Raw genomic sequence first — 27,979 nt, 5'->3', positions numbered from 1 at the left:
ACCCTAAAACTGTTGACCTGTGTTTTTTTCCATTGTGCTGTGAGTGCGTGTGCAAAAATGTCACGAGATGTGGGATTGAGTTGCCTTGACTTGATCGACCTACAGTGCATATTTGACTCTGAAAGGTTAGTGCTAAATTTGTTGAAAGGACACAACGTAAGCAGGGTTTTCTCGCGATTCAATTTAAAGGGCTTTGTTGGCATGGAAAACACATGTTTACATTGCCTAAGCAAGTGAAATAGATAATAAACAAAAGTGAAATAAACAATCAAAATAAACAGTAAACGTTACACTCACAAGCGTTCCCAAGGAATATAAACATTGAATATGTCATACTAGGGCTATATAAAGTGTTGTAATGATGTGCAAATAGTTAAGTTACAAAAGGGAAAATAAATAAACATAAATATGGGTTGTATTTACAATGGTGTTTGTTCTTCACTGGTTGCCCTTTTCTTGTGGCAACAGGTCACAAATATGGCTGCAGTGATGGAACATTGTGTTATTTCACCCACAATTGGGTTTGTTTTCGAATTCTTTATGGGTCTGTGTCATCTGAGGAAAATATGGGTCTCTAATATGGTCATACATTTGGCAGGAGGTTAGGAAGTGCAGCTTAGTTTCCACCTCATTTTGAAGGCAGTGTGCACATAGGCAGACCTGGCTCTCAAGAGAAGACAGGCTATGGGAGCCTCTCTCAATAGGCTATGCTCATGTGACGGATGTGAAATGGCTAGCTTGTTCGCGGTGGAGCGCGCTAAGAACGTTTCGATCGGTGACGTCACTCTGAGACCTTGAAGTAGTGGTTTGTGGAGTGATGGACGATGCTTCGAGGGTGCCTGTTGATGTGTGCAGAGGGTTCCTGGTTCCAGCCCAAGTATGGGCGAAGAGAGGGACGGAAGCTATACTGTTACACTCACTGAGTCTGTATGTAGTCAAAGCTTTCCATAATTTTGGTTCAGTTACAGTGGTCAGGCATTCTACCAGTGTGTACTCTCTGTTTAGGACCAAATAGTGTGTCAAAACCGTCACTGTATATTTTCATCCCCTGCCGCTAGTTCTTCCCCATAGCATGGTTCTTGTAATGCTACTGACTGAGTAATGTGATATGGAGTCACAGGTTATGCTTTTACAAGTGAACTGCATATCTGGCCAAGCATATTGTAATAACATTGACTGTATTAATAATATAATTATAAAATGGTCATTTAGGATTTAAGCTAGTTTCTAGAGAAACTTCAGCTGACCAATGTACATAAGGGTGATTGATATCAATATCTCAGGTACCACTAATGTGCCATTGAGCAGGGCACTTCATCTTCTCCAGGGGCGCTTCCCTTCAGCTTACCGTGTGCTACTCCCAGCCTGGCCTGTGTTTATTTATAATAGATATATAAAATATATACTCTATTCTATGGTGGTTTACGTTTGGATTTTCAGTATACATTTATGAACAGTTCCCTCAAAGTGCTACTTTGATTTCAAACCCAATGAATTGTTTAGTTTATTCACAATATTAAAACTTCCTGTTTTTTCATAGCCAAACTAACTTTAGGGCGTTAAGTATTTTAATTGAAATTTAAAAACCTCAGATATGTCCCTCTCAAGCAACTGGGAACTGTGATATTTGGACACAAATGCACATTTTCTCTGTTTTACACACGTCTGCGCATCTATTTTTGCAGAACGGATATTAATTAATTTTGATTTCCGGTTTCAGTCTTACTGAACCACCAAAATGGCGAAGATCGCCAAAACACACGAAGGTAAGATTATTTATTTACAAAGTGTTTTAAAATACTATTATAACCTAATTTTACTTACGTCAGTTTCATAGTAAATATACGACAAAATGCATCTGTTGTTTATAAGTTAGCTAACGTTATATGTCTTAGCTCTATTTTCATTCGTGACATGGTGTTGACAATCTAGACGCAACGAGGCCGGGCGCATAATAGATAATGGCGTCCCGCTAACTACTAAGCTAGCTAACCTAGATAATACACAATTTCAATAAGCATGATTGCCTTAAAAATATATATATATTAGTGTGCTCTTGATACTATTTATGGGAGGTTTGTGTAGATGTAGACATGCGTAACTTGCTATGATATTGATATGGCTACAGCGTCACACTGGTGTTGTAAAAGCTACCTAGTTAAGATGGCGTTGAAGGTAATGCTAAAGAACTACATAACGTAACTAACTAACCCTGCCGGATATTCTGTAAGCTGCTAGCTATGTGCTTTATCTAGCCGTTGGCAAGCTAAAATTGAAACTAATTTAGCAGGCCCTACTTTGTCAACACAGCGCACGATTTGAGCATGCTAGTCAAGCTTAATAATTAGTTGCAATGGCATCTATTTTAGTTAATGTATAACCTGTCACTGCTGCTTATTCATTTATATTAATGTAAAATCGCATTTGATTTGGTAATATGCTTGACATCATTGGTGATGTTGTCAACATGCCCAGATGGTCAATGAATGTTGTTCTTCCCCCCAGACATCGAGGCCCAGATCCTGGAGATCCAGGGCATGAAAGCTGCCCTGGTGGAGGAGGGAGGAGATCAGGGTGTGGGCCTGGACTCTACTGGATACTACGACCAGGAGATCTACGGTGGCAGCGATAGCCGCTTCGCTGGATATGTCACCTCCATCGCGGCCAATGAACAGGAGGATGTAAGTCCTGATGTCAAATCCTGTGATGTAATGATGCATGTTTTCTTTGTAACTTGGCAAAAGTGTTGCACGTCATCTGCTATATGCAACACTGAAATCCTCTTTCTCTTCCTAGGGGTCAGACATCAGCTATTCCACAGTCTGTTTTTTTATGGAGTTGGCTACACCAATATGTCTTGTTGTCCTCGAGCTGGGAGAGTCTGCCTTAAATGGCTAGGCTTGACCAGACTCTTGTCTCTCTCTTATTTTCAGGATGATGAGGAGGACTCGTCAACGAGTCTACTTGGACAGAAGAAACCGGGATATCACGCTCCGGTGGCAATACTCAATGCAATACCACAGTCAGATGAACAGGTTCGCAACACCATCTTCCTCTCTTCCTGTAGAATTCTACATTGGAGTTCAGAACTGACAAGAGTACCTTTTACCAAATCTTAGTGCTAATGTTTTGGATTTGTATAATTATCCTGCTCATTTCTTGTCATAGACACCATTTTTATAATGGCTACTTATCAAACTCTGTAATGTTTACCATGATGACATGTATTGTAACATGCTGTGTTGTCTCTCCTCTCAGTACGACCCGTTCGCCGAACACCGGCCCGCTAAGATTGCAGAGCGTGAAGACGAGTACAAGGCCAGACGCCGACAGATGATCATCTCTCCGGAGCGTCTTGACCCCTTTGCAGACGGTAAATTTCACCCCTCCATGTTCCCTTCATAGTGTCCTCCCCTGATATATGTTATGTGTAGTACTGTAACTGCCATGATCCCATGGATGCCTTTCAAGGGTTCCAACCCACTTCTTGCTGCTTAGCCCTTCGAGCACTGTGCACCTGCTTGCTCCCCAGACTAAGAACTTCCCTTGTTAATCTTTTCTGGCCCGAGGGTGTCTTTTATCACTCATCATTTTGTCTCAATAAAATCTCTTTGCTTTTGGTGCAAAAGGTCTACCTGGCAGATACAAGGGTTTTTTTTCTCTTGAAAATTAGAATAATTGTAAACTAATTAATTTGTGCGAAATACAACTTTTGCCAGTAAGTGGGTCCATATGTTTTAGGGAGAGCTGGTTAGGTGGTTGTTGTCTTGGTTACAGACTATTATACCTAATACTACATGGGTGGCAGGTCGGCTGTGAGTGTCTCGAAGGGTTAACAGACCCATGTGGCTATCTATATCATGAACTGTTTAATTTAAAGAAAGGTATTGGGTAATGTGAGTAGCAACATGCTTTTACTTGTTTGTCATTTAATGCTTATCCTTGGGGTAATTCACCTGCTCATACAATGTGCTGCACCCTGCTGTACCCAGTAAGCGGTAACGCAATGACCCCATTACCGCACACACAAACCACCCCATCACGAGGCAGTCAGAAGCCAGAAATGTGCTGGCTGTCTGAAGCTTGGCTCCCAGTCAAGGAATGCCCCCAGATTGCCGACCCACCTGGGTACAGATCTGAGGCTTCAAAGTATTCCTGTGTAAAACAAGAACACTCGTAATAAGCAATGCTATTTTACCACCCTTTTCTTCCAAGTGGCCCTTCCTTCTTCACTCCACTATAGTATCATTGTGCAGGTTTATGGTAATTACCACCACTGCAGGCTTGTCAGACTTCTAGGGGCTAGGGGAGTTCCATTAGAAGAGATGAGGACATAGTCGATTATGAGACTCCCACACAAACTATAGTGCAGTTGTCATCAACAATACTAGTGAGTTATGGTTTCAGATTTCAAGCCCATTTTAAATGGCATTTAGTCCAATTCTGGTCAGGGGTCTAAGTAATATAGTGGATTACAGTGAGGGTATAATCCTTGGCCAAAGGGCTTTGTCTCCAGTAGTGTCCTGTCCCTTACCTCTCACAGGGCAAGGAGCCGTCACTTAAATATATTCACATTTCTCAAAGCCTAAACCTGGCTACAACTTGTTTGTCTTGCCAGCTTAAATGCATGTTTGTTCGTTAGAATGAACTGCATAGCCTGTCAGTTTAACCAAGGATGGCTTATTTCTCAGACTACAGCTTGACTAGCCATTAAGCTTTTGATTTACTAAACACATACCTTGTAGATTAAGTTTACAGTATGTTTATTTACATGTTGCAACAATTTATTTGTAATGCAACAATTTGCCTGTAGGGTCTGAGATTTAATTGGCCTTAGTGCCTCAATGTAGTCTGGGGGTAGGGCTGTATCAAACCTGCATGTAGACAGCTCTGTCATATACAAATATGTTGTGGAATTATATTTCTATTTCACATCTTTGTAAAATAGAAACATATCAAGAAATCTGTGTGCCGCAATTCCACAGGCCCATACTAACTGTCCTTAATTTCTCTCCTACAGCAGTACTGCTTTGCCAGTCCTGTACTGCAGTCTCTTAAGGGTGCAGCAACTCATCCTGTGTAGGTTATGGTGAACAGACAGAAGCGTGCGCTTGTCCGTTTTGTCAGGGTCCACTGGCTGGTTGTCTGTCTGGGTGGGGGAAAAGCAGCTATACCCCAACAAACCTCTACCCCAACAACCTTTTATTTTGTCTTCTACCAAAGACTTATTTTTATAGAATTAAATTGAAACCTCTGCCATTTTATGGTGGTCTTTTGCTTTAGATTTATCTTGTAATTCATAATATATATTTTTAAAACATTTTTCTAAAAAGGAAGTCAAGATCTACATTTACGAAGTTGGAATCGCAGTTGACTCCAAGGTCAAACTAGCGACTGTTCAGTAGCATGTGGCCAGTTCCCCTGAAACTAAGGTATTGATCGTATGGATCTAAAAGTTGCCTCCACTGCCCCTCAGGTATACGTGTTACTACATATATATAGATATACTCTCCCTGCCCTGGGTTACATAAAGTAGCTACACATTTATCTCACAGAACATTCCTAGATTTGGTTTAAAAAAATCTTGACTTCATTTTCTTAAAATGCTATCAGTAATTCGCACTCTGGGGGATATTTTGTTTATTTATTTTTACTTTGAAGTGTGAGCCCCAGGAGGATTTTTCTTTAGTGACGTAAAAACCCATATCACAGGTGGTATGCTTATGTGTGTGAGTTCCAACCCTTTTCCAAAGTGTTACTAATGGTAAAGAGACATTTTCTAGGCTTCTTTTCTGCCGGTTGAAGTCTGACTGCAGAAGGACCCTTGGCACTGAAAGTGTACGTATTCTGGAGAGCACAGCCCAGGACCCCTGCATCAGTGATGGCTTTATCCTCTCCTGTTATCTCCTTGAAAGAAAGACAAAAACAACCTCCACTGTTTCTCAATGTATCTGCCTGTTGTTGTTTTTTAGACAGCTATGTTTGTATGTAAGGCAAGCAAGAGAGGACTGTCTGTATGTTGTGTATCTAGGGTTGTCTTGTTGTGATTCGGCTTAAGGAACTAAACCAGTAAATGTTTCCTAAAGAAAAAGTGAGGGCCTAGCTGAGCTGGCTGTGTTGTTGTGCTTGCTGTGTGTGTTATGAAGCCGGGTCCTGGGGGCGTTTTCTAATAGGCTGCCCTGTGTCTTGTTGGTGCTCTTTCGCGCAGGGGGCAAAACGCCGGACCCTAAGCTGCAGTCCAGGTCGTACATGGACGTCATGAAGGAGCAGCACCTGACCAAAGAGGAGGTAAGACAGACCACATAAACCCCCTTTGTGGTCCTCCAGTACCCCCGACAGTACACATTTTCATTGTAATCCTGGATAAGCACACCTGATTCAACTTGTTAACCAATCATCAAGCCCTCAATGAGCTGAAGGAGGTGTGTTTGTCTGGGGCTACAATGAAAAGGTATTCTGGTGGGGGTACTGGAGGACCAGGGTTGGTAAACACTGCTTTAGACCAAGGGCTTGGCTTTGTCTTGAAGTTATGTTTCTGAGTGCTGTGTGTCCATAGAGGATATAATTAAGCAATAAGGCATGAGTGGGTGTGGTATATGGCCAATATACCATGTCTAATAGCTGTTCTTATGCACTTTGCAACACTGATTGCCTGGATACAGCCCTTAGCCGTGATATATTGGCCATATCCCACAAAGGTGCCTTATTGCTGTTATAAATTGGTAAGTAATGTAATTAGAAAAGTAAAAGTCACGTTTTGTCATACCTGTGGTATACAGTCTGATATACCATGGCTTTCAAACAATCAGTCTTCAACAATCAGGCTCCAACCACCCAGTTTATAATAAATACACCCACACAATGAAATTGTATCGTTCAGTGTGGGGTATCGTTGCCTACAATAGACTTAAGTCCTACAAATCCCACAGGAAACTTTCCCCTGTTGTGTGTATCCTTTGGTTGGTGTTCTCACGGTCTCCCTGCTTTCCCTCCATGCAGAAAGAGATCCGTCAGCAGATGGCAGAGAAGGCCAAAACAGGAGACCTGAAGGCTGTCAACGGCTCTGCTACCTCCCAGGCTGCCGCTGCTGCTGCCGCCGCGAAGCGTAAACGCCGCTGGGATCAGACGGCCGAGAAACAGGACCAATCAGGAACCCCCAGCAACGCCGGCACACCGAAGAAGATGTCCAGCTGGGACCAGGCCGATCAGGCTGCTGAGGTAAAACTTATTATCTTAGTTCATCAGATCCAGTTTGTATCCTTACAATTATTTTTTTTGGTCAGGTGTTCGATCAGCAAATGATATAGAAGTGTTTTTGGGGCAGTTTATTTGCCTTGACTTAAAATGTGCCTTTTAAGATCCTAGTGGAACAAAGTAACTCAACCGTGCTTCTCCAGTTTACATTTCTGTACTGTGAGAACTCACTGAGCCCTTTATTCCTGGACACGCCCTACCACACATACAGCAGACCCCAGGACACACCCCTGGCCACACCCCCTCCAACAGCCGCTGGGACGAGACCCCCGGAAGAAACAAGGGCAGTGAGACACCAGGGGCCACCCCCAGCTCCCGAATGTGGGACCCCACCCCTAGCCACACCCCGGCTGGAGCAGCCACGCCAGGCAGAGGAGACACACCGGGACACACCACCCCTGGACACGGGGGAGCCACAGGCAGCGTGCGCAAAAACCGATGGGATGAAACCCCCAAGACGGAGAGGGAGACCCCTGGTCATGGAAGTGGTTGGGCCGAGACCCCCCGTACAGACAGAGGAGACGAGTCAGTGGGAGAGACCCCCACCCCCGGGGCCAGTAAAAGGAAATCCCGTTGGGACGAGACCCCCGCCAGCCAGATGGGCTCTTCCACCCCACTGATGACCCCTGGGAAAACTCCTATCGGAACCCCTGCCATGAATATGGCCACTCCTTCTCCAGGTACTGTTAATCACCTAGCCTTCCTGTCTGGCTTTTGAAACCCATTTTAAATTCCTTAGAGGTAGAATATCATTTGACACTGATAACTGTTGGTGAATTGATATTATGTACTTGTTCATTTACTAGTAGTAGGAATAGAAGTAGTAGAATGTTCCATTAAGTCATGATACTGGGTTATTGAGGCATGTTTACATTATGCATGCATTTCCTATCCTGTCAGGTCACCTGATGAGCATGACCCCAGAGCAGCTGCAGGCCTGGCGTTGGGAGAGGGAGATAGACGAGAGGAACCGACCTCTCACAGACGATGAGCTGGATGCCATGTTCCCAGAAGGATACAAGGTACACACACACACCCACTCCCCAGCACATTGGCAAAATAGAGCTCAGCCGTCACTTGTCACATCAAATGCAGTATCTATATTAAGTGATTGAATGGTCTTCGGTGATGATACAATGACGAGTTGGAACGGGACACATTCTGTCTCTGGGGTCACTGGGCCAGGGTCACGTTCTGTGTCTCTGGGTTGGGATCCCCACAAGCAGCGTCTCTTCAGTTGAAGACATTGAGGCATTTGTCTGAGAAGGGCTCGACTCCAGTACAGGGAAAGAGTGAATGGAACTGAAGTAAATAAAGTGAATCACTAAAGTATGATAAATGAACAGTACTAACGTTTCATCCCCCACCTCCCTCCACAGGTCCTTCCCCCACCAGCAGGCTATGTGCCCATCCGTACCCCGGCCCGGAAGCTGTCTGCCACCCCCACCCCCATGGGGGGCATGACGGGCTTCCATATGCAGCAGGAGGACCGCTCCATGAAGCAGATCAACGACCAGCCCAGTGGGAACCTGCCCTTCCTCAAACCAGATGACATTCAGTACTTTGACAAACTGCTTGTTGAGGTGGATGAGTCCACTCTGAGCCCAGAGGAACAGAAGGAACGTAAGATCATGAAACTACTGCTGAAGATCAAGAACGGAACACCTCCCATGAGAAAGGTGAGACCAGATACCAACTGTCCTCATAGTCTTGACTAGAGGTCGACCGATTAAACGGGATGGCCGATTAATTCGGGCCGATTTCAAGTTTTCATAACAATCAGAAATCGTTATTTTTGGGCGCCGATTTTTAATTTAAAAAAATAAACAAATATGCCTTTTATTTAACTCGGCAAGTCAGTTAAGAACACATTCTTATTTTCAATGACGGCCTAGGAATGGTGGGTTAACTGCCTCGTTCAGGGGCAGAACGACAGATCTTCACCTTGTCAGCTCGGGGGATCAATCTTGCAACCGTACAGTTAACTAGTCCAACGCAATAACGACCTGCCTCTCTCTCATTGCACACCACAAGGAGACTGCTTGTTATGCGAATGCAGTAAGCCAAGGTAAGTTGCTAGCTAGTGTCACGGTGCTAACATTTGCCCAATACCTGCAGCAAAAGCCTCTACCCCGTCCTCTGGCTGGGCAGAGTACCTTCGCAATTTAGTTACTTCGGTGTAACAAGGGCCTAGCTGTGCGGCCCTACCAACCCTTCTATTTATTCTTAATGGCCCTTCTCATGAGTTGGCTTTGTTCCTTCGTTCACGTTGTCACTCCCTTATTTCCCGGTCTAGTATGGGGCCTTGGCTAGATGAGGACTATTACTTTATGTTTATAGATTCTTCCTATACTCCCTTACCTTGTGTCTTCTTCTCTTATATATCAATACCTAATAATTAATCTTCTGTTAGTTATTATGCTCGTCAGCTAGTAGTCACTTGGAAACTAGTATTGGTATATGTTTTGACTCTCCTAAAAATATATTATTGTCCACACAATGAAATATTCTTTAGTGCAATCACTTTAACCTATAACCAGGGTCACTTTCTATTCAGTGAGAGTGTCAAAGGCGTTTGCTCTCCAGATCGTTAATCCTGCCGAGTTGTCAAAGATTGAAGCTTTTATTAAGTCACTCTGTTTTTTGGCTTATACATGTTATTACAATTCAATGGTTATGCAGTCCTAATACATCAATAGTGCTCAATCAATCCTTAATAGACTTTATACAGTGCCTTGCGAAAGTATTCGGCCCCCTTGAACTTTGCAACCTTTTGCCACATTTCAGGCTTCAAACATAAAGATATAAAACTGTATTTTTTTGTGAAGAATCAACAACAAGTGGGACACAATCATGAAGTGGAACGACATTTATTGGATATTTCAAAAAAAATTAACAAATCAAAAACTGATTTGTGCAACAAACTCTCTCCAGAAGTTCAGTGAGGATCTCTCAATGATCCAATGTTGACCTAAATGACTAATGATGATAAATACAATCCACCTGTGTGTAATCAAGTCTCCGTATAAATGCACCTGCACTGTGATAGTCTCAGAGGTCCGTTAAAAGCGCAGAGAGCATCATGAAGAACAAGGAACACACCAGGCAGGTCCGAGATACTGTTGTGAAGAAGTTTAAAGCCGGATTTGGATACAAAAAGATTTCCCAAGCTTTAAACATCCCAAGGAGCACTGTGCAAGCGATAATATTGAAATGGAAGGAGTATCAGACCACTGCAAATCTACCAAGACCTGGCCGTCCCTCTAAACTTTCAGCTCATACAAGGAGAAGACTGATCAGAGATGCAGCCAAGAGGCCCATGATCACTCTGGATGAACTGCAGAGATCTACAGCTGAGTTGGGAGACTCTGTCCATAGGACAACAATCAGTCGTATATTGCACAAATCTGGCCTTTATGGAAGAGTGGCAAGAAGAAAGCCATTTCTTAAAGATATCCATAAAAAGTGTTGTTTAAAGTTTGCCACAAGCCACCTGGGAGACACACCAAACATGTGGAAGAAGGTGCTCTGGTCAGATGAAACCAAAATTGAACTTTTTGGCAACAATGCAAAACGCTATGTTTGGCGTAAATGCAACACAGCTCATCACCCTGAACACACCATCCCCACTGTCAAACATGGTGGTGGCAGCATCATGGTTTGGGCCTGCTTTTCTTCAGCAGGGACAGGGAAGATGGTTAAAATTGATGGGAAGATGGATGGAGCCAAATACAGGACCATTCTGGAAGAAAACCTGATGGAGTCTGCAAAAGACCTGAGACTGGGATGGAGATTTGTCTTCCAACAAGACAATGATCCAAAACATAAAGCAAAATCTACAATGGAATGGTTCAAAAATAAACATATCCAGGTGTTAGAATGGCCAAGTCAAAGTCCAGACCTGAATCCAATCGAGAATCAGTGGAAAGAACTGAAAACTACTGTTCACAAATGCTCTCCATCCAACCTCACTGAGCTCGAGCTGTTTTGCAAGGAGGAATGGGAAAAAAATTCAGTCTCTCGATGTGTAAAACTGATAGACATACCCCAAGCGACTTACAGCTGTAATCGCAGCAAAAGGTGGCGCTACAAAATATTAACTTAAGGGGGCTGAATAATTTTGCACGCCCAATTTTTCAGTTTTTGTTTTGTTAAACAAGTTTGAAATATCCAATAAATGTCGTTCCACTTCATGATTGTGTCCCACTTGTTGTTGATTCTTCACAAAAAAATACAGTTTTATATCTTTGTTTTGAAGCCTGAAATGTGTCAAAAGGTCGCAAAGTTCAAGGGGGCCGAATACTTTCGCAAGGCACTGTACTAATGCCAGATAATATTGCAAAACTTTAAATGCGTTAACACTTCTAACAATATTGACTAAATAGCAAAAAGAGTTCAATTACCATAAATGCTCAGTCCCTTGGTCACTTTCCCGTAATTGGTATTCTCTCAGTAATAATGCTTGATTCCGAATTCTAATACCTTACTACTATTCACTTCCAACTCTGTGTATAGACTCAATATTACAATGACTGGTATTTGGCCGTTTCTTTAAATTGTTAATCACTTCTGGACCTGATGTGTCACTGTGCGAATGCTGCTTTGTCTGTGATCAAGAGGTGTCAAGGCCCCTGTGTTTCAGAGACTCGGTTTCGGGGTTCACAGAGCTTAACCATGTAGATTCAGTTAATGATCCAATTAATACTTAAGCAAAATTGAACCAGTTCTTGAATATTGTTTAAGTCTGTCAAAGAGATTATAGTGCAATAGTAAATTTACCTATGATGATTCTCCATATGAAGTCTGTCTCATATGTCAGTGAGGATCATGGTTCTCTCATGATCTCTGTTCTCTTTATATACTTTTTTTTACAGGGGAAGTTGGCAAAGTGCTGGACCACACTGCACAATGTTATGGTTTCTGTAAAACACACAGTGATGGCTCTCTTCTTACATCATTCTGATTCACCCTTCTAAGTCTAAGTCACAGAGTACTGACGCCCGCAGCTCTGCTTCCGTGTTCTGATGAGTAGATTACACTTGGTTATACCAGCTGGTTGTTTCCACTGTTGGGTGTGGTGTTTCAAGTCTCAGCTGATAGAAGTCTATGATTGATATCTCCTCTGTCTCCCCCTGGTGTCCATTATCAGTAGGTGTAGTCCATGGTTCCATGAGGTCCCATGGATGTCCTGTAGCAGAGTTGTCTTCCCATGTAGAGGGAGTGTGCAGATCCCTTTTGGTTTTTGTCACGCTAGCATTAAACTTATCTTATAAAAAACAATCTATCATAATCACTAGTTAACTACACATGGTTGATGATATTACTAGATATTATCTAGCGTGTCCTGCGTTGCATATAATCTGACTGAGCGGTGGAAGGCAGAAGCAGGCGTGTAAACATTCATTCAAACAGCACTCTAGTGCGTTTTGCCAGCAGCTCTTCGTTTTGCGACAAGCATTGCTCTGTTTATGACTTCAAGCCTATCAACTCCTGAGATGAGGCTGGTGTAACCGAAGTGAAATAGCTACCTAGTTAGCGCGCGCTAATAGCGTTTCAAACTTCACTCGCTCTGAGACTTCTAGTAGTTCCCCTTGCTCTGCATGGGTAATGCTGCTTCGATGGTGGCTGCTGTCGTTGTGTTGCTGGTTCAGGCCCAGGGAGGAGCGATGAGAGGGACGGAAGCTATACTGTTACACTGGCAATACTATAAGAACATCTAATAGTCAAAGGTTAATGAAATACAAATGGTATAGAGGGAAATAGTCCTAGAATTCCTATAATAACTACACCTTAACTTCTTACCTGGGAATATTGAAGACTCGTGTTAAAAGGAACCACCAGCTTTCATATGTTCTCATGTTCTGAGCAAGGAACTTAAACGTTAGCTTTCTTACATGGCACATATTGCACTTTTACTTTCTTCTTCAACACTTTGTTTTTGCATTATTTAAACCAAATTGAACATGGTTCAATATTTACTTGAGGCTAAATTGATTTTATGATTTATGATTAATATGATTTTATGTATTATATTAAGTTAAAATAAGTGTTCAGTATTTTTGTAATTGTCATTGTTACAAATAAAATAAAATAAAAATCGTCCGATTAATCGGTATTGGCTTTTTTGGTCCTCCAATAATCGGTATCGGCGTTGAAAAATCATCATCAGTCGACCTCTAGTCTTGACCACAGAATTTAATGGAACATTTCCCTGACCAAGATGGCTGCCATTATCAGCACAATCTGATTTAGGAAGGTTTGACATAGGCCTATCTAGTGTTACTTTTCATCTCTATAGACTGAGCTCCATCTTCCTTGTTGTGTATAACTCTTACCACTGAAAAGTCAACCATCCAGTCTAACCCCCTTTCGTCCCTTCTCAGGCTGCCCTGCGTCAGATCACAGACAAGGCGAGGGAGTTTGGAGCAGGGCCCCTGTTCAACCAGATCCTGCCCCTGCTCATGTCTCCTACTCTGGAGGACCAGGAGCGCCACCTGCTGGTCAAGGTCATAGACCGCATCCTCTACAAGCTGGATGACCTGGTCCGCCCATATGTACACAAGGTGGGTCGTCGCGTGTGAGAGCGAGGGACTCACTGACTCGGTTTACAATATGTCTCCTGTGCCGAGATTGGCCCTCACTAATTGACTCTCTGTTCCCCAGATCCTGGTGGTGATTGAGCCGCTGCTGATTGATGAAGACTACTACGCCAGAGTGGAGGGCAGAGAGATCATCTCTAATTTGGCCAAGGTGATCCCCACTTCCAGCCCTATAATGTACTCACACACCCACCACAGTTGGGTCATATGCCTGTTGGACCGGTCCTTGGTCAGATCAGGGCTGGTACTTCGTTAGATGAAAAACCAGCAGGAGAACTAGCCGGTCTGACATCCAGTTAATTTCTGTTCTCACATTCCTAAAGCAAGTAGCTAATACATTTTGACCTGAAATCACATTAGAAAATTATATTTAGGATGTCTATGCAAGCACTATCATAAACACCTATTCATCTTAGTTGATCTCTTACCCTCCCTTCCTCCCTCCCCCTCTAGGCTGCCGGCCTGGCCACTATGATCTCCACTATGAGACCTGATATTGACAACATGGATGAATACGTCAGGAATACAACAGCAAGAGCTTTTGCTGTCGTAGCGTCCGCTCTGGGTATCCCCTCCCTCTTGCCCTTCCTCAAAGCTGTGTGTAAGAGCAAGAAGTCTTGGCAGGCCCGCCACACGGGCATCAAGATTGTCCAGCAGATCGCCATCCTCATGGGCTGTGCCATCCTGCCCCATCTGAGGAGTTTGGTGGAGATCATCGAGCATGGTGAGGGACCACTGCCTGAGGATGCTATTGGACCTGATGGGGTAGATTAGTTTTCTAGTTATAGTACATTAGTTATATTTAGTAGTGACTAGTATATTTGACTCAAGTAGATTAGTTTTCTAGTATCTGAGGTGCGAGGGATGACATTTCAAGTTTATTTTAAAGTGCATTGTTGGTCACAATACACTTTACAAGAAGGATAACATGGTCACAATACGCTTTACAAAGGATAACATGGTCACAATACACTTTACAAAGAAGGATAACATGGTCACAATACACTTTACAAAGAAGGATAACATGGTCACAATACACTTTACAAAGAAGGATAACATGGTCACAATACACTTTACAAAGAAGGATAACATGGTCACAATACACTTTACAAAGAAGGATAACATGGTCACAATACACTTTACAAAGAAGGATAACATATATGATGATCTGACCTCCGCCGTGTCTGCCCCCCTCAGGTCTGGTGGATGAGCAGCAGAAGGTGCGGACCATCAGTGCCCTGGCCATCGCCGCCCTGGCAGAGGCTGCCACGCCCTACGGTATCGAGTCCTTTGACTCCGTACTCAAACCCCTGTGGAAGGGTATCCGACAGCACAGAGGAAAGGTGAGGACACTTTGCTTTGTCACATGCCTGCGAATCATTCTCGCCTGTTGGACTGGTCCGTGGTCAGATCAGAGCTAGTACTTCACTAGATGGACACCAACATGAGACCTGGCAGATCTGACATCCAGTTCACCTCTGTTCTCACCCTGCACCTGTTGGTTACATTCCTAAAACAGGTTAATACAAACTAGTTTACTTGACATCACAATACAACTTCTTTTCAGGATCTCGCCTGAACAGGTACCAGTGTTTCCCCTATATTCATTCAATAGTGGCCTCCACCCCCCAAAATATGATGTACATTATAATACAAATCAAATGTGATGTACATTATAATACAAATCAAATATGATCTACATAACAAAAATTATAGAAGCAAAAAAGTTTGAACTTAAACGTTATGTTTGAGTCACTCAGATGGCATATGAACACGGCATAAGCCATGGAAAAAAGTTTGCTGCAATTCTACACCATCTTTAAAACGGCAAAATTGTCTGGATACAGTAACAGAGTTAACTCTCACCTCTCCCCTCTGGGTCCCAGGGTCTGGCTGCGTTCCTGAAGGCCATTGGCTACCTGATCCCTCTAATGGATGCTGAGTACGCTAACTACTACACCAGAGAGGTCATGCTGATCCTCATCAGAGAGTTCCAGTCCCCTGACGAGGAGATGAAGAAGATCGTGCTCAAGGTGAGGGAGCCTGCGCTTGTGTGTTTGTGTTCGACTCATTCTCACTGGTTCGACCTATCAGATCAGAGCTAGTACTCCACTAGATGGACACTCGGATGAGAACTACGAGATCTGACATCCAGTTCACTTCTGTTCTCACCCTGCACCTACCTGTTGGTTACATTTCCATAACGAAAATAAGTTACACATGCTACATATTACACTTCAAACTGAATTGGTGTGTGTGTGGCCTGTTTCTAACCAAATTGTCCCCCTCTCTTCCAGGTGGTGAAACAGTGTTGTGGTACTGACGGTGTGGAGGCCAACTACATCAAGACAGAGATCCTGCCTCCCTTCTTCAAGCACTTCTGGCAGCACAGGATGGCCCTGGACAGACGCAACTACAGACAGGTAGGTACAGACACAGCTCAAACAGGAACGACTCCATGCATATCCCTTATGCTGACTGGCTTGATTACAGATCTAAACTAAATGTTTAACCAATCATAAGTCAGTTGTAGTCAATTTTATGACAATCTATATATATTTTAGCCTCAATGGGATAAACTGGTAAAATACAAAGAAATACAATAACTCACTAACATTTAGAATCTGGTCGTAGTTGATTCATGTCTGGTGTTTTTTGGGTCTGTGAGCTAACCTCTTCCCTGTATGTCTGCCCATCTTCTAGCTGGTGGACACCACAGTGGAGCTGGCCAATAAGGTGGGAGCAGCAGAGATCATCTCTCGTATTGTAGATGACCTGAAGGACGAGGCAGAGCAGTACAGGAAGATGGTGATGGAGACCATAGAGAAGATCATGGGGAACCTGGGAGCTGCTGACATCGACCACAAGCTGGAGGAGCAGCTGATCGACGGCATCCTGTACGCCTTCCAGGAACAGACCACAGAGGTGAAACCCGGGGGGGGGGCACATTCAGCAAGGAACAATGTTGTGGAACGTTCAGATAGAAATGGTTTATGTAGAACAATCATGCCTCTCTGAAATGTAGAATAAGGAATCAGGTCGCCTCCTGCCCTTTCTATCTGATACGTTTCAGGGTCTCCCAAAAGCAGTGGAACTTAGACACATCGGTAAACCACTGGGAAGCCTGTCTGACAATGGTCTGAGATGTAACATTCATTTCCCAAAACACCTTACAGAGAACAGTCGTATGTGTCAATAGTGATAAGATGGGAAGAAAGGCATTGCTGTTCTCGGATCAGCTTTCTCATTTAAAATCTTACCTTAATTATAAATGTTATGTCACAATACTGACATTGGATCAGCTCCTAAAGAGATATTACCACCTACGGCTGCAAATAATGAGGCAGCTTATTATAATGCTTACCCAATAAAAATTACCACGTTCGGCTACACATGAAATATGAGACAAATTACAAACAATAGTCTACAAGTAACAAAATAGAACTCAATTGATTGAAAATGAACTGCATTTCAATATGATTGACGTAGAGCTATAGCCTACTGTTTATATTCTTAAAGCATTGTTTTAAAGACCACGTCACTTGTTTGTCTCAATTGTCAAGACATTGCCAATTTTGTTTTGGTAGTCAACTTTGTTCTGAAGTTACCCGTGGTCACAGAGACAGATAAACCATGTGATTCTATGTTTAGAGGTGTTCAGTATCTAACGAGGCACTTAGCTGTTCTACGAGTGGTCTGAGGCAGGCGTTAGATTACGAGTGTTTTCAAGTGCAATGTTAATAACGATGCTCCTGCGATGTTTCTACTGAAGAACCGAGCCTTAAGATGCTTTTGGGAAACCAGGCCCAGAACGTTTGCCTGCTGAACATGGCTCGTGGTATAACATCGGGAAAAGCCTGTGCTGAAACAAGTTATCCCTGTCTGAACAGCAGTGTGGATTTATGGGAATCTGAGGCTTGACGGGAGATTCATTTTGATTTGAATGGGTAACTGCTGTTGTCCGAAATGGCACCCTGTTCCCTTTAAACACGAGCCCTTTGGGCCTTGGTCAAAAGTAGTGCACTCTATATGATGCCATTTTGGACACACACTCTATCTGTGTAGAACATGACTGACTGTAGGACTTGACCTCTGACCCCTGTAGGACTCTGTGATGCTGAATGGGTTTGGCACGGTGGTGAATGCCCTGGGGAAGAGGGTGAAGCCCTACCTGCCTCAGATCTGTGGTACAGTGCTGTGGCGTCTCAACAACAAGTCTGCCAAGGTTCGCCAGCAGGCTGCTGACCTCATCTCCCGCACAGCCGTGGTCATGAAGACCTGCCAAGAGGTTAGTCTTCCCAACCACTGACAGATGGTCACGCACATACACACATGCACACTCGAATACACACACACACGTATTGCACACACGCACATACAGTGCCTTGCGAAAGTATTCGGCCCCCTTGAACTTTGCAACCTTTTGCCACATTTCAGGCTTCAAACATAAAGATATAAAACTGTATTTTTTTGTGAAGAATCAACAACAAGTGGGACACAATCATGAAGTGGAACAACATTTATTGGATATTTCAAACTTTTTTAACAAATCAAAAACTGAAAAATTGGGCGTGCAAAATTATTCAGCCCCCTTAAGTTAATACTTTGTAGCGCCACCTTTTGCTGCGATTACAGCTGTAAGTCGCTTGGGGCAAGTCAGTTTTGCACATCGAGAGACTGAATTTTTTTCCCATTCCTCCTTGCAAAACAGCTCAAGCTCAGTAAGGTTGGATGGAGAGCATTTGTGAACAGCAGTTTTCAGTTCTTTCCACAGATTCTCAATTGGATTCAGGTCTGGACTTTGACTTGGCCATTCTATATTGCTCAAAAAAATAAAGGGAACACTTAAACAACACAATGTAACTCCAAGTCAATCACACTTCTGTGAAATCAAACTGTCCACTTAGGAAGCAACACTGATTGACAATAAATGTCACATGCTGTTGTGCAAATGGAATAGGCAACAGGTGGAAATTATAGGCAATTAGCAAGACACCCCCAATAAAGGAGTGGTTCTGCAGGTGGTGACAACAGACCACTTCTCTGTTCCTATGCTTCCCGGCTGATGTTTTGGTCACTTTTGAATGCTGGCGGTGCTTTCACTCCAGTGGTAGCATGAGAGTCTACAACCCACACAAGTGGCTCAGGTAGTGCAGCTCATCCAGGATGGAACATCAATGCGAGCTGTGGCAAGAAGGTTTGCGGTGTCTGTCAGCGTAGTGTCCAGAGCATAGTGGCGCTACCAGGAGACAGGCCAGTACATCAGGAGACATGGAGGAGGCCATAGGAGGGCAACGACCCAGCAGCGGGACCGCTACCTCCGCCTTTGTGCAAGGAGGAGCAGGAGGAGCACTGCCAGAGCCCTGCAAAATGACCTCCAGCAGGCCACAAATGTGCATGTGTCTGCTCAAACAGTCAGAAACAGACTCCATGAGGGTGGTCTGAGGGCCCGACGTCCACAGGTGGGGGTTGTGCTTACAGCCCAACACTGTGCAGGACGTTTGGCATTTGCCAGAGAACACCAAGATTGCAAAATTCGCCACTGGCGCTCTGTGCTCTTCACAGATGAAAGCAGGTTCACACTGAGCACATGTGACAGACGTGACAGAGTCTGGAGACGCCGTGGAGAATGTTCTGCTGCCTGCAACATCCTCCAGCATGACCGGTTTGGCGGTGGGTCAGTCATGGTGTGGGATGGCATTTCTTTGGGGGGCCGCACAGCCCTCCACGTGTACGCCAGAGGTAGCCTGACTGCCATTAGGTACTGAGATGAGATCCTCAGACCCCTTGTGAGACCATATGCTGGTGCGGTTGGCCCTGGGTTCCTCCTAATGCAAGACAATGCTACACCTCATGTGGCTGGAGTGTGTCAGCAGTTCCTGCAAGAGGAAGGCATTGATGCTATGGACTGGCCCGCCCGTTCCCCAGACCTGAATCCAATTGAGCACATCTGAGACATCATGTCTCGCTCCATCCACCAACGCCACGTTGCACCACAGACTGTCCAGGAGTTGGACAGGAGACCATCCGCCACCTCATCAGGAGCATGCCCAGGCGTTGTAGGGAGGTCATACAGGCACGTGGAGGCCACACACTCTACTGTGCCTAATTTTGACTTGTTTTAAGGACATTACATCAAAGTTGGATCAGCCTGTAGTGTGGTTTTCCACTTTAATTTTGAGTGTGACTCCAAATCCAGACCTCCATGGGTTGCTACATTTTATTTCCATTGATAATTTTCGTGTGATTTTGTTGTCAGCACATTCAACTATGTAAAGAAAAAAGTATTTAAGAAGAATATTTCATTCATTCAGATCTAGGATGTGTTATTTTAGTGTTCCCTTTATTTTTTTGAGCGGTGTATTTATATACACACTGCAATGATTTCACCTTCACTGACGGAGTTCTTCCTTCATTTCCAATCCTCCCTTTCCTCCTCTCTCCTCCACAGGAGAAGCTGATTCCCTTTCTCTCTCTCTCTTCCACAGGAGAAGCTGATTCCCTTTCTCTCTCTCTCCACAGGAGAAGCTGATTCCCTTTCTCTCTCTCTCTTCCACAGGAGAAGCTGATTCCCTTTCTAACCCCCCTCCTCTCCTCCACAGGAGAAGCTGATTCCCTTTCTAACCCCCCCTCCTCTCCTCAACAGGAGAAGCTGATGGGTCACCTGGGAGTGGTGTTATATGAGTATCTAGGAGAAGAGTATCCTGAAGTACTGGGAAGTATCCTTGGTGCGCTCAAGGCCATCGTCAATGTCATCGGTATGTAAACGTGACCCCCTCACTTCTACAACTCCCTGTCTTCTGACCAATAGCACGTTGACACTAAGGTTGATGACCCTTTGGTCTTCAGTCACATGCCTGTTGGACTGGTCCGTGGTCAGATCAGAGCTAGTACTTCACTAGATGGACACCAACATGAGACCTGTCAGATCTGACATCCAGTTCACTTCTGTTCTCACCCTGCACCTGTTGGTTACAAATGAAAAGTCATATGGGGCGGCAGGTAGCCTAATGGTCAGAGCGTTGGACTAGTAACCAGCAGGTAGCCTAGTGGTCAGAGCGTTGGACTAGTAACCAGCAGGTAGCCTAGTGGTCAGAGTGTTGGACTAGTAACCAGCAGGTAGCCTAGTGATCAGAGCGTTGGACTAGTAACCAGCAGGTAGCCTAGTGGTCAGAGCGTTGGACTAGTAACCAGCAGGTAGCCTAGTGGTCAGAGCGTTGGACTAGTAACCAGCAGGTAGCCTAGTGGTCAGAGTGTTGGACTAGTAACCAGCAGGTAGCCTAGTGATCAGAGCGTTGGACTAGTAACCAGCAGGTAGCCTAGTGGTCAGAGCGTTGGACTAGTAACCAGCAGGTAGCCTAGTGGTCAGAGCGTTGGACTAGTAACCAGCAGGTAGCCTAGTGGTCAGAGCGTTGGACTAGTAACCAGCAGGTAGCCTAGTGGTCAGAGCGTTGGACTAGTAACCAGCAGGTAGCCTAGTGGTCAGAGCGTTGGACTAGTAACCAGCAGGTAGCCTAGTGGTCAGAGCGTTGGACTAGTAACCAGCAGGTAGCCTAGTGGTCAGAGCGTTGGACTAGTAACCAGCAGGTAGCCTAGTGGTCAGAGCGTTGGACTAGTAACCAGCAGGTAGCCTAGTGGTCAGAGCGTTGGACTAGTAACCAGCAGGTAGCCTAGTGGTCAGAGCGTTGGACTAGTAACCAGCAGGTAGCCTAGTGGTCAGAGCGTTGGACTAGTAACCAGCAGGTAGCCTAGTGGTCAGAGCGTTGGACTAGTAACCAGCAGGTAGCCTAGTGGTCAGAGCGTTGGACTAGTAACCAGCAGGTAGCCTAGTGGTCAGAGCGTTGGACTAGTAACCAGCAGGTAGCCTAGTGGTCAGAGCGTTGGACTAGTAACCAGCAGGTAGCCTAGTGGTCAGAGCGTTGGACTAGTAACCAGCAGGTAGCCTAGTGGTCAGAGCGTTGGACTAGTAACCAGCAGGTAGCCTAGTGGTCAGAGCGTTGGACTAGTAACCAGCAGGTAGCCTAGTGGTCAGAGCGTTGGACTAGTAACCAGCAGGTAGCCTAGTGGTCAGAGCGTTGGACTAGTAACCAGCAGGTAGCCTAGTGGTCAGAGCGTTGGACTAGTAACCAGCAGGTAGCCTAGTGGTCAGAGCGTTGGACTAGTAACCAGCAGGTAGCCTAGTGGTCAGAGCGTTGGACTAGTAACCAGCAGGTAGCCTAGTGGTCAGAGCGTTGGACTAGTAACCAGCAGGTAGCCTAGTGGTCAGAGCGTTGGACTAGTAACCAGCAGGTAGCCTAGTGGTCAGAGCGTTGGACTAGTAACCAGCAGGTTGCCTAGTGGTCAGAGCGTTGGACTAGTAACCAGCAGGTAGCCTAGTGGTCAGAGCGTTGGACTAGTAACCAGCAGGTAGCCTAGTGGTCAGAGCGTTGGACTAGTAACCAGCAGGTAGCCTAGTGGTCAGAGCGTTGGACTAGTAACCAGCAGGTAGCCTAGTGGTCAGAGCGTTGGACTAGTAACCGTAAGTTTGCAAGATCAAATCCCCGAGCTGACAAGGTAAAAATCTGTCATTCTCCCCCTGAACAAGGCAGTTAACCCCCTGTTCCCCAGGAGGCCGACATTGTAAATAAGAGTTTGTTCTTAACTGACTTGCCTAGTTAAAGGTAAAATAAAAAAACAATTTTGTTTTATTTCCAAAATGCTCTGTCTTGTAGCTCCATACACTCTCAGCCCACTAATTTAGCCCTCTCACTTCCTAAGAGGAGCTGAAATCATTTGAGAAAGAGCTCGAGTGGGTAGAGGGATGCCTGTGAATGACTTGTTAGTTGAGTTCAGTGAAGAACAAGTATTGGGCTGGTTTAACAGCAGTAATGCTATAAGAGTGGTTATGATTAAGTTAGGATAGTGGAGGTGTTAACACTTGGTGATGTGCATCCAGAGAGCTGATTGGTTGTCTGTGCTGTCACTCAGGTATGCACAAGATGACTCCACCAATCAAAGACCTGCTACCGCGGCTGACGCCAATCCTGAAGAACAGACATGAGAAGGTGCAGGAGAACTGTATTGACCTGGTGGGCAGGATTGCTGACAGGTATGTCTGTAGCAAAGGAATCACACACACATACAGACATTCACCAGTACAGTCCAATCTTTTACACACACATTCACTAGTAAATTCCAATATTTGACTCTTAACCATATGTGTAAATATGGTATAATAGTAGATGTTTCATGAACCATGTTGTAACTCCTACCCTGGTCTGTCTGTACAGGGGTGCTGAGTATGTGTCGGCCAGGGAGTGGATGCGGATCTGCTTTGAGCTGCTGGAGCTCCTCAAGGCCCACAAGAAGGCCATCCGCAGAGCCACCGTCAACACCTTCGGATACATCGCCAAGGCTATCGGGTGAGTTCTCCTGTCTCTGGCTACTGCCCAATACTCCTCTCAAGAGTTGTTGAACTCCATTACTGCACATTTATTAGGGTTTCTGAGCGTCCATGAAAAATGTTGTCTCAAAGTTGTATTATAATGATGCTTGGTGATACTTCACCTGTTACTGTCATGGTAACCAGTATATATTTAGCCTATCATTGACCTCTCCACCCCTCCAGACCCCATGATGTGCTGGCCACACTACTCAACAACCTGAAGGTTCAGGAGCGTCAGAACCGAGTGTGTACCACCGTAGCCATCGCCATCGTGGCTGAGACCTGTTCTCCTTTCACCGTGCTCCCCGCCCTCATGAACGAGTACCGTGTGCCTGAGCTCAACGTGCAGAACGGCGTGCTCAAGTCCCTGTCCTTCCTGTTTGAGTACATCGGGGAGATGGGCAAGGACTACATCTATGCTGTCACGCCCCTGCTGGAGGACGCACTGATGGACAGGTGACAGGACCAAACATTGTAACTAACAATCAGTCTGGTGGGCTGACTAAAGTCACAGTGACCCTATAGTCAATAAACCAAAAACATAACGTTTTCCAGGTATTGTAAATGCATCAAGCTACATGGCCACACGATCCTGTCCAAGATCAGTTCTGTCTGTAACAGGGATCACTCGGTTGAATGTGCTGTAACATGCCTGTAACACGCCTGTTGGACTGGTCCGTGGTCAGATTAGGACTAGTACTTCATTAGATGGACACAGAACTGGCAGATCTGACATCCAGTTCACTTCTGTTCTCACCCTGCACCTGTTGATTACAAATGAGAAGTCAAGTGTCATTCATTGTCATTGTAGATTTCCTCCACAGAATTAGAATATATAGTAGGCCCCACCTGTTCCTTTGCACCTTTCGGCTGGCTCCATGGTAACCCTGTTTTTCTCTTCTCTCTCCTCCTTGCAGAGACCTGGTCCACAGACAGACTGCCAGTGCCGTGGTGCAGCACATGTCCCTGGGCGTCTACGGCTTCGGCTGTGAGGACTCCCTTAACCACTTGTTGAACTACGTGTGGCCCAACGTGTTTGAGACGTCGCCCCATGTAATCCAGGCTGTCATGGGGGCCCTGGAGGGCCTCAGGGTGGCTATCGGCCCCTGCCGCATGCTGCAGTATTGCCTGCAGGTAAACCTGACTGATACTACATCACTGATCTCCTTGCTCTGACAGACAGGTAGCAGATTGACTACTATCTGCTACTAGAATCATTCTACAAGAATCATTCTAGTATCATTCTGGCTAGGATCATTCTAGAATAGTGTTGAGAATTAACATAAAATATCCATAAAGATGTAAATGATGTAAAAAGTATTATCACTATCAACAGCAACATACCGTTATGAAGTCCGTGAACGAACTGCGGTGGATACACTATATATACAAAAGTATGTGGACACCCATTCAATTGAGTGGATTCAGCTATTTCAGATGCACCCGTTGCTGACAGGCGAATAAAATTGGGCGGCACACAGCCATGCAATCTCCATAGACAAACTTTGGCAGAAGAATGACCTTACTGAAGAGGTTCATTCAACGTGCCACATTTCCAACAAGTCAGTTCGTCAAATTTCTGCCCTGCTAGAGCAGGCCGAGCAGCCACAACACAAGCCTACGGTCACCATGTCTAATGCCAAGCGTCGGCTGGAGATGTGTAAAGCTCGCCGCCATTGGACTCTTGAGCAGTGGAAACTGCGTTGTCTGCAGTGATGAATCAAGCTTCACCATCTGGGACTAATCTGGATTTGGCGGATGCCAGGAATATGCTACCTGTCCCATTGCATAGTGCCAACTGTAAAGTTTGGTGGATGAGGAATAATGGTCTGGGGCTGTTTTTCCTGGTTCGGGCTACGCCCCTTAGTTCCAGTAAAGGGAAATCTTAACGCTACAAGCATACAATGACATTCTAGATGATTCTGTGCTTCCAACTTTGTGGCAACAGTTTGAGGAAGGCCCTTTCCTGTTTCAGCATGACAACCCCCCGTGCCCAAAACGAGGTCCATACAGGAGTAGTTTGTCGAGATCGGTGTGGAAGAAGTTGACTGGCCTGCACAGAACCCTGACCTCAACTCCATCGAACACCTTTGGGATGTATTGGAATGCCGATTGCGAGCCAGGATTAATCACCCAACATCAGTTCCTGACCTCAGTAATGCTCTTGTGGCTGAATGGAAGCAAGTCCCCGCAGCAATGTTCCAACATCTAGTGGAAAGCCTTCCCAGAAGAGTAGAGGCTGTTATAGCAGCAATAAGGGAACCAACTCCATATTAATGCCCATGATTTTGAAATTAGATGTTTTACGAGCAGGTGTCCACATACTTTTGGTCATGTAGTGTATTTCATAAAAAGCAACAAGCCTTGTGGGAAGGGGTGGAAAACATGGTTTCTGGGGGTGTTTGGTGGGGGTCTTGAATGGGAACATGATGGGTGGAGGACTACTTTTTAGTTTTTTCCTGTTTTATACTGAATATATTATTATTAAACACTATATATTTCTTACCTACAGGTACATGTTTTATCAACTTAAAAATGTGCAGAGATGATGTACCTGTAACCCCCTCAACAAAAAATGCCTAAACAAACAAGCCATAATGATACTAGCACTGTAAGTGCAGCCGTTGAGTTGGTAATGCTCTCTAACCTTGTCTCCTCTCTCCAGGGTCTCTTCCACCCAGCCAGGAAGGTCCGAGACGTCTACTGGAAGATCTATAACTCGATCTACATCGGTTCCCAGGATGCTCTGATTGCTCACTACCCCCACGTCTACAACGATGAGAAGAACCCTTACCTCCGCTATGAGCTGGAGTACTTCCTGTGATTCTGCTCTCTGTTCACGCTCTCTCTCTGTTCACGCTCTCTCTTTCTCTCTGTTCACGCTCTCTCTTTCTCTCTGTTCACGCTCTCTCTCTGTTCACGCTCTCTCTCTGTTCACGCTCTCTCTCTGTTCACTCTCTCTCTGTTCACGCTCTCTCTCTGTTCACGCTCTCTCTCTGTTCACGCTCTCTCTCTGTTCACGCTCTCTCTCTGTTCACGCTCTCTCTCTGTTCACGCTCTCTCACTGTTCACGCTCTCTCTCACTGTTCACGCTCTCTCTCTGTTCACGCTCTCTCTCTCTGTTCACGCTCTCTCTCTCTGTTCACGCTCTCTCTCTCTGTTCACGCTCTCTCTCTGTTCACGCTCTCTCTCTCTGTTCACGCTCTCTCTCTCTGTTCACGCTCTCTCTCTCTGTTCACGCTCTCTCTCTCTGTTCACGCTCTCTCTCTCTGTTCACGCTCTCTCTCTGTTCACGCTCTCTCTCTGTTCACGCTCTCTCTCTCTGTTCACGCTCTCTCTCTGTTCACGCTCTCTCTTTCTCTCTCTGTTCACGCTCTCTTTCTCTCTTTGTTCACGCTCTCTCTCTCTCTTTCTCTCTTTGTTCACGCTCTTTCTCTCTCTGTTCACGCTCTCTCTCCACTCGCTCTCTGCCGATCTCTTCCCCTTTCCCTCCTCTTTCATCTCCTCTGTCTTTTCCCTTGTTGTCCTATCTCTCTTGGTGTGTAGATAGGACTTGGTCCATTGTTTTGTATGATTTAGCCCCTCTGTCTTTGTAGTGGGTGTGTCCAACATGGCCACAGTGTCTGTGGCCCAAAATTCATTTTTAATCAAATAAAAACAGTATATGATTAGGGAGAAAGAAATATAAAACTGAAACATTTCTTAGAGCTTATGTATTGTTTTATTTATTTTATAATTTCCAGAAGGAATGATAAGACACATGCAGTACAGTGACGTGCAGGATGTAAGTTAGCCATGTTAACGAATGGAAAAGCAAGTCAGTGAGTTTTGAAGTTCTTTAAAATATTGTCATGGTTTCTGTGTACTGTCCTCTGTAATGGCCGTTCCTTCTCAATCCTCTGCTCACCTATCAGTGATCACACCTTTTGTTCTTATCAGAATGTTGCTTTATTTGACTAAATAAACGTTTGTGTATAAAATAAATGTCCACCTGTGCTTTATGTTGTTGGTCACAATAAAGAGCGAGACATGTCTTCTCATAGGAGTGATAATATGCTATATGGAAAGCAGTCTATGCAAAGTATCAACTTTTTTCCCTACAGCTGGAACCCTATGGGTAGAATAATTCATTGTGGGAACCAGCATTCTCCAGATTCCACTTCCACACGGATCACCTTCGCCACCTTGTTTAATGTCACAACCTAATGTTCCAGGTTTAAATGAATGATTTTTACTGCAGTTAAATGTACACAAGCAGGAGTAGAATATCAACCACCCCAAATGAACTATATTTGGGCAGGTAGCCTAGAGGTTAAGAGTGTCGGGACAGTAACCAAAAGGTTGCTGGTTTAAATCTCCGAGCTGACTAGGTGAAAAATCAAATTGGCCTTGAGCAAGGCACTGAACCCTATTTTATCCTGTAAGTCACTCTGGATAAGTATCTGTTAAATGACAAATGTACATTTCATCCAGAAATGTCACTACATTACATTTCAAAGGCTACCGCTTGTTCAGAAATGTTAATAAAAGGAAACCTTAAACCCCTTTTGTTCCATTATCAGCCCTGTCGACCAAGGAGAAGGAGTGCTCTGGGTCGTTAGCCCTGTGATGATGACATGGAATCCAATGCTTGCTTCCATAAAGATGGCTGTATGTTGTTTATTGGGCTGACACCATATTATTTATTAGTACTAAAAATTAC

The 27,979-nt window shown here is 44.7% G+C and overlaps 1 protein-coding gene and 2 non-coding genes across 5 annotated transcripts; all 3 read left to right on the top strand.

Moving 5' to 3' along the window:
* The first annotated feature begins 106 nt into the window (after nt 1–106).
* LOC135547612 (splicing factor 3B subunit 1-like) lies at nt 107–27,261 on the top strand. 3 transcript variants are annotated; one of them, XM_064976765.1, is made up of 25 exons: nt 107–125; nt 1,721–1,766; nt 2,506–2,681; nt 2,934–3,035; nt 3,259–3,373; nt 6,209–6,288; nt 7,000–7,218; nt 7,466–7,934; nt 8,155–8,276; nt 8,634–8,933; nt 13,638–13,817; nt 13,918–14,004; nt 14,307–14,577; nt 15,051–15,196; nt 15,740–15,886; nt 16,151–16,276; nt 16,557–16,778; nt 17,959–18,141; nt 20,500–20,611; nt 22,821–22,941; nt 23,123–23,254; nt 23,461–23,733; nt 24,195–24,411; nt 25,943–26,127; nt 26,168–27,261. In XM_064976765.1, exons 2-24 carry the CDS (start codon nt 1,739–1,741, stop codon nt 26,099–26,101), a joined length of 3,987 nt encoding a protein of 1,328 aa, XP_064832837.1. In that variant the 5' UTR covers nt 107–125; nt 1,721–1,738; the 3' UTR covers nt 26,102–26,127; nt 26,168–27,261. The 3 variants fall into 3 exon arrangements, with proteins under 3 accessions (XP_064832837.1, XP_064832836.1, XP_064832838.1); XM_064976764.1 differs by having other exon boundaries at nt 25,943–27,261; XM_064976766.1 differs by lacking the exons at nt 107–125; nt 1,721–1,766; nt 2,506–2,681; nt 2,934–3,035; nt 3,259–3,373 and adding an exon at nt 3,402–5,838 and having other exon boundaries at nt 25,943–27,261.
* LOC135547787 (small nucleolar RNA SNORD15) lies at nt 8,375–8,522 on the top strand. The gene has a single exon (XR_010456736.1). It is a non-coding gene; the product is annotated as a small nucleolar RNA SNORD15 (small nucleolar RNA).
* On the top strand, nt 17,705–17,774 carry LOC135547788 (small nucleolar RNA R38). The gene has a single exon (XR_010456737.1). It is a non-coding gene; the product is annotated as a small nucleolar RNA R38 (small nucleolar RNA).
* Nucleotides 27,262–27,979: the final 718 nt, after the last annotated feature.

The sequence above is a fragment of the Oncorhynchus masou genome, chromosome 10 (assembly GCF_036934945.1).
Source record: "Oncorhynchus masou masou isolate Uvic2021 chromosome 10, UVic_Omas_1.1, whole genome shotgun sequence".
In the NCBI taxonomy this organism is placed as follows: Eukaryota; Metazoa; Chordata; class Actinopteri; order Salmoniformes; family Salmonidae; genus Oncorhynchus; species Oncorhynchus masou.
This window is presented reverse-complemented; position numbering and strand designations above follow the sequence as displayed.